Below are 7,172 nucleotides of genomic sequence, written 5' to 3'. Positions count from 1 at the left end.
CCCTGTAATATATCATTTATTCATAATTCTACCCTCGAATCTTCCCATTGACAAACCTGTTCTTCTACTTTTTTGCCAAGTTTATTGTTTTGCTTTAATTGCCGGGTGAAGTATATAGGAAAGGGGGGGGGGGGGGGGGGTGCAGGGAAGGCAAGGTGAGCTGCACATCAAAAGTGACAGCAAAGTAAAAGAAGGGGGTGTGGCCGAGCTGACAGGAGGTGCAGTGGGCGGGGTCACGCTAAAAGCCACTGCCATATATAGACTGCAGGGCTCTCAGCTTGCAACTTGAAGTCCATCAGCCGCTCCAGTTCAGCACCAAGGAGAGCGCAGCAGCGGCGGCGGCGGCACTTCCCACCATGGCAGAGACTCATCTACAAGGAGTGGAGATTTCAGCCTCTCAGTTTCTGGAAATCTGGCGTCATTATGATACTGATGGTGAATATGATTAGACTCTACTAACCATTTCACTGCCAGAGGGATGCACTGCCCTGGCATGGAAAGGGTTAAAGCTATTTCTTTTACTCTTTCTTGCTGCTTTTTTTCTTTATCAACTTTTCTTTTCAAACGTCCGGATCGTGTCTGTCTCCGTGTGGTGGCACCGGAGGGGATCTGATGTTGTGTTGGTTTGTGTTTGCAGGAAATGGGTTCATTGAAGGGAAAGAACTGCAGAACTTTATTCAGGAGCTCCTCAAGCCAGGAAGAAAGCTGGACTGGTATGTGTCATTCTGGATTAGTAGTGACTTCTCTTCTCCTTTTTATTTTATTGTTTTTTTTATTTCTTTTATTTACAATTTTACAAGCTGGAGTCTTAATTTAGTATTGTTATTTAGAATTGCAGCATCCCAAAATCAAAGCTGCAAGGGTAGCAGATTCAGTTATATATTTTGTCATCCTGCATTGCACTCCAAATCGATGTGAGTTTTAACTGCAGCTTCTAATTAAAGTATCAACTATCAGATAAATTTGTCCCCTAGAGCCCAGGGTAGCAGCCAGCCATGGGGCTGATCCAGATATTGTCGGATACAAATCCAATAGTATACTGTCTCTCTGGCTTGGAAGACTGAGGACAGGATGCCGGAAAGCCTCATGGTACATGTAAAATATTTAAAAGGACAATATATATATATATATATATATATATATATATATATATATATATATATATATATATATATATATATTTTTTTTTTTTTTTTGGGGGGGGGGGGGTTCTTTTGTGTGTCTTTTCAAGTATACCATGAGTAGGTTTATGTGGGTGGACAGGACCAACTCCAATCAGCTTCTGCCTATGCTCACAACCTGGTTAATCCCCAGAGATTACCAGAAATAAACTAAAAGGCTGCAGCACAGACAGCAAAAATTCACAATTGGAAAAAAGTAATATGGCCCCTTTGTTTATATATATATATATATATATATATATATATATATATATATATATATATATATATATATTTTTTTTTTTTTTAGCTTTCCATGAGAAAGTTTATGTGGGTAGACAGGACCAACTTCAATCAGCTTCTGCCTATGCTCACAACCTGGTTAATCCCCAGAAATTACCGAAAATAAACTAAAAGGCTGCAGCACACAGAGAAAAAGGGAAAAAAAATTGTCCCCTACAGCCCAGGGTAGCAGCCAGCCATGGTGCTGATCCAGATACTGTTGGATACAAATCCATATACATTTATATTGTCTCTCTGGCTTGGAGGGCTGAGGAAACCTCATGGTATACGTAAAATACTTAAAAAGGAATATATATATATATATATATATATATATATATATATATATATATATATATATATATATATATGTGTGTGTGTGTGTCTTTTTAAGTATACCATGATAAAGTTTATGTGGGTGGACAGCTCCAACTTCAATCAGCTTCTGCCTAAACTCACAACCTGGTTATCCCTAGAGGTTACCAAAATAAACAGTTGCAGCACAGACAGCAAAAATTTACAGTTGTAAAAAGTAATACAGCCCTATTGTTTTTGTATATATATATATAATACAAGTAGTATAAAATAAAACATTTAAACATTATCAACGATCTCTAATATTTTTAATTGTGTGTTAGGCACACAAGGCTAAAAAAATGAGTCAGGACAGGAATTTGGAGCATTTTGATTTTGCTCTGCTCATGACCTCCATATTGCCATCTTATGAGATCTTCTTGTGCTTTAGCTCTCCTATAAGTAGTTAACTGGATTGAATCAGCAGCTAAGCAGAGTAACAATGTGTAAATGTTTGCGAAGTGGAAAGGCATATATTATTTTGTATGTGTTTACAGTTTATTAAGCTGATTTGGTAATGATGTATCAAAATATTTAATATTATACAGGATTTATATAGCACCAACAGTTTACGCAGCGCTTTACAACATGAGGGCTGACAGTACAATTACAATACAATTTAAAGTGATATTAAAGTCTCGTTTTTTTTGGTTTTGTTTAAAAATAACAAACATGTTATACTTGCCTGCTCTATGCAGTGGTTTTGCACAAAGCAGCCCAGATCCTCCGCTTCTCGGATCTGCTCCTGCCCCTCCTTCCTGCAGAGGCACCCGAACTGAGCTCTGTGCGTCCATTCAGACACAGAGCCGCAGCTCAGCCCCACCCCCTCTCTCTCTTTGTCTCACTGACTTTGATTGAGTCTTAGCCAATCAGGAGGGAGAGTCCTGGACAGCAGGGGCACTCATGCAACATCGCTGGATCGAGATGGGGCTCAGGTAAGTATAGGTACTGCGGTAGGTATTGTGAGCAGTGCGGTGGCTCCGTCCAGTCCGGACACATCGGAGAGGAGAGGACAGCGGATGGCTCACCGGTCCGGGCTCCTCACTGTCACACCTGCAAAGCTGCGTGGACCTGTAAGCCATCCGCTGTCATCCCCTCTCCGATGAGTAAGGGTTCCTTTCCCATTTACTGCTCATATGACCCCTGTAATAAGGGTCCAGAGAGGAGGGTAAGAGGCAGTGTGTCTGGATGCCGGTGGTGTTTATCCTCTCTCTTTCACTCTTCCATTAAATCCTATAGGCTTTGTGACTACAACCAATTTGAGGACCTGAGGGTCTATGGACATTTTTCAAGCGCTGCACCTATTTTTATATATTGTTTTATTGCTGTTCATCAACATTGTGCTGGCTGCTTGAATGTTTATAATTTATATGTAATTAAGATTTATCTAGCGCGGCAGACACTTATTACAATGATATCAGCTATCCTATCTATCTTCTCTGGACTCCAGAACATCTCTTTCTTATGTAATATGCCCTGTACACACGGTTGGACATTGATCGGACATTCCGACAACAAAATCCATGGATTTTTTTCCGACGGATGTTGGCTCAAACTTGTCTTGCATACAAATGGTCACACAATGTGTATCGTTCTAAACGCGGTGACGTAAAACGCGTACGTCGGGACTATAAATATATATGGCAGTAGCCAATAGCTTTCGTCTCTTAATTTATTCTCTGCACGCGTGGCACTTTGTGTGTCAGATTTGTGTACACACGATCGGAATTTCCGACAACGGAAAATTTTATAGCAAGCTCTCAATCTTTGTGTGCCGTAAATTCTGATGGAAAATGTGTGATGGAGCCTACACACGGTCGGAATTTCCGACAACAAGGCCCTATCACACATTTACTGTTGGAAAATCCGACCGTGTGTACAGGGCATTAGTGTTGAGTAGAGGGGGGCGTGTTTGTAGTCCAAATCAGGAGAGCAGCCTAAGGCCTTGTTTTCACTTGTGGTGGGGGAAGAGGTAATAACATGGGGTTGAGATGTATTTTTTACCACCCAACAACTGCTACTCCCTAAATGCACAGGCAGTGGATTAAGGTATACACATGCTGCGGCCCTGATGCAAACTGCATAAATTATTCCCCCACCACGTTTGGCGGGAAGTACTCAACCCATTCAACTTAAAGCAGAACTAAATCCTCTTATCATTTTCAGCCAAGGAAGCTGCCATCTTGGTTTATGTTTGACCTTCAACTGCCATGATGCTGCACATGTGATCAGTTATGACACCAGCCATTGGATGGTTTTTACAGTTCAGTTGAGAGCATAATCAATGTGACAGTTACATTCCTGAGATGTGTCGGGAATGTAACTTTTTTTTTTTAAATGTTAAATCGATGGGTTTAATTCTGCTTTCATGGGGCCACCCTGCAACCTCATGCAATGCACATGATTGCAGCGAGATGATGTGGGTTTTTGGGGTAAAACAGGTAAAACAAGTAGCGAGGCAGCGACATAACCCCTCTTCATTGCCTATCAAGCATCCAATGAAAAGCAATCCACTGTGGGTTGCTCTTCAGAAGGTGATGCCAGAGTAAACGAGCCTCTAGGGTGACAATGCTGCTTTTCAAATTCAATATAGTGAGTAAGTATTGTCACTCTAGGAAAGTGTGATACTGGTAGGATCATCGGGTAAAAAAAGTCTGAAATATAAAACTAATGCAGCGACCACTTCTAAGGTTGGGTAAGCTGCAATATATTACTTTTTAGATTTAGATACTCTACAAGAGTGATATGCAATATCCTATAACAGCCAATTAGAAATCAACATTCGCTAGACTTAGCACTCTAAGCTGATGAAAGCTGAGTTGTTATTGGTTGTTATGAGATACTCTGCTTTGTGTCAGTTCTAGAACAGAGAATCTTCAGATTGGCAGCACACCCACACAGAAAGTAAAGAAAAGTCTTTATTGAAGCATAAATATTAACCACTTCAGATTTGGCTGCTAAATGACAAGGCCATTTTTGCGATTCGGCACTGGCGTCACTTTAACTGACAATTGCGCGTTCGTGCAACGCTGCACCCAAACAAAATTGACGTCCTTTTTTCCCCACAAATAGAGCTTTCTTTTGGTGGTATTTGATTATCTCTGCGGTTTTTCATTTTTTGCAATAAAAAAAAAAAAAAGAGCAACAATTTTGAAAAAAACACAATATTTTGTACTTTTTGCTATAATAAATATCCCCATTTTTTTTTTTAAAAAGCACATTTTTTCTCAGTTTAGGCCGATATGTATTCTTCTACATAATTTTTGGTAAAAAAAAATCGCAGTAAGCGTATATTGATTGGTTTGCGCAAAAGTTATAGCGTCTACAAAATAGGGGTAGATTTATTTTTATTATTTTTATTTATTTATTTATTTATTTATTTTATTTTTACTAATGGCGGGGATCTGTGATTTTATTCGGGACTGCGACATTATGGCGGACACACTTTTGACCCATTTTTTGGGGGCATTTGGGGGCATTTATACAGCGATCAGTGCTATAAAGATGCACTGATTACTGTAAAAATGTCGCTGGCAGGAAAGGGGTTAACACGTGGGGGCGATCAAGGGGTTAACTGTGTTCCCTGTGTGTGTTTCTAACTGTAGGGGGAGGGGACTGACCTAGAGGAAATGACAGATCGTGGTTCCTAGCTAGTAAGAACTCACAATCTGTCTCTCCTCACAGAACAGGTATTTGGTGTGTTTACACACACGTTCCTGTTCTGCCCTCTAGTGCCCGCGATCGCTCGTGGCCGGCGGTCAACGCGACCGTTGGCCACGAGCATTGACACCCCCGCAGGGCGCGCCTGCTATCCCACTTAAAGGAGCCGATGCATAGCTACGACGGCTCACGGGATCGTGCCGACCTGCCGCCATACGGCGGGCTGGTCGGCAAGCGGTTAAAAGCACTGGATGGGTACAGGCAGGGGAAATGCAGGTAGGTTGACGCGTTTCACACTATAGAAGTGCTTTGTCAAGAGCACTTCTGTAGTGTGAAACGCGTCAACCTACCTGGCATTTCCCCTGCCTGTACCCATCCAGTGCTTTTAATATTTATGCTTTAATAAAGACTTTATACTTTACTTTCTGTGTGGGTGTGCTGCCGATCTGAAGATTGTCTGTTCCATGTTTTCTGCTGCAGTGGCAGGGCGTACACCCCACCTCCCAGAAGTAACATTGGAGGTTTACCGATTGCATCACCTGTGAGCAGCGATCTCTTTTACTCTACTCGTTTGTGTCAGTTCTATTACTCTTTTCTCCAGGTTGTTAAATAACGCCATTTTTGTACCATCTGTGTAATGCTTTAGATAATCCCAGACCAGTGAATATGACCTTTCCTTACTGCAAGCTTATGTCAGGAATCAGTAGTGATTACCATCTGACACTTATAATCCTCTAATGTAACCTCTTGTGTGATCTTCCTCTGCTCTGTGGCATTCATAACTACAGCTGTCCCCAGGGCTGAAATAACTAATATTGTGTATAATATCAGCATATTTTTATTGTGTGTCCCGGCTTTGAAAAACACATTTTATTATTTGAAATTTGAAATCAGGTTTTCCATTTTAATGTCACCTTCCTGTGGTTCATATTTTTTAAATTCAATTCGGTGACAGATTTTTTATTTTTTTCTAATAAAATGTATGTAACTTTCTGAAACATTCGCAAAGTCATCCTGTTTCTAAATGTAAATGTTTAATGAACCTGCTGAACCATTAAAATGTTCATTTCAGTCCAGGAAATGTTATTCACTGGAGCATATAGATTGCATTAATTCCAAACCTCGATGAGAAGCGAGTGACCTTTGTATTTCAAAATATACCCACCAGTATACAGTTCTGGGGCAGAGTATCTCATTTCAAAGAAAGCACGGAATGCAAGAAATATGGGGACTGCCAAAGATAACCATCTTCCGAAAATGCTAACTGCTTGACAGCATCTGGGTTAAATACTTTGAGGGCAGCTACCTGGAACAAGCACATGGCAACTAAAGTGAAGTTGGTAATCTTCAGCTACATATTGATTGGAGGTTAATGACTCAGAAAGTGCTGAAGAAACAGTGACAGCATGACAGCCAGGCAACTAGCATTTTCTGAAGTATGGCTTAGTAATGACAGCTCCATATCTTCTCAGTAAATGTTTCTTTTAAAGACAGCTAAAATGTGGAATCAAAGCAATCTTTTTAAATAGCACCATACAAATCTGAATAATCAGCAGTATCAAATGACAAGAAATTGAGAGCCTTTCCTGTCCTAAAGGGAATATAAATTGTTATCTAGTGTATTTATGAAGACTGGTGTCTTAGAGATGCATGGAAGTCGATGACTGTCCCTGACTTGCACTAATCCTCTGCCATTTTACTGTTCTGTACTGGTTC

General features: G+C 40.5%; 1 protein-coding gene across 1 annotated transcript in view; it reads left to right on the top strand.

Moving 5' to 3' along the window:
* Positions 1-248: 248 nt before the first annotated feature.
* CALB1 (calbindin 1) overlaps positions 249-7,172 on the top strand; it is an 88,625-nt gene continuing 81,701 nt past the window's right edge. Inside the window, 3 exon segments of the mRNA XM_073631929.1 lie at positions 249-435; positions 638-685; positions 688-713. Coding sequence (XP_073488030.1) covers positions 357-435; positions 638-685; positions 688-713 — 153 coding nt within the window. The 5' untranslated portion in view covers positions 249-356.

The sequence above is a fragment of the Aquarana catesbeiana genome, linkage group LG05 (assembly GCF_042186555.1).
Source record: "Aquarana catesbeiana isolate 2022-GZ linkage group LG05, ASM4218655v1, whole genome shotgun sequence".
In the NCBI taxonomy this organism is placed as follows: domain Eukaryota; kingdom Metazoa; phylum Chordata; class Amphibia; order Anura; family Ranidae; genus Aquarana; species Aquarana catesbeiana.
Note: the sequence above shows the minus strand (reverse complement) of the source record. Positions and strands in the feature narration are given on the sequence as shown.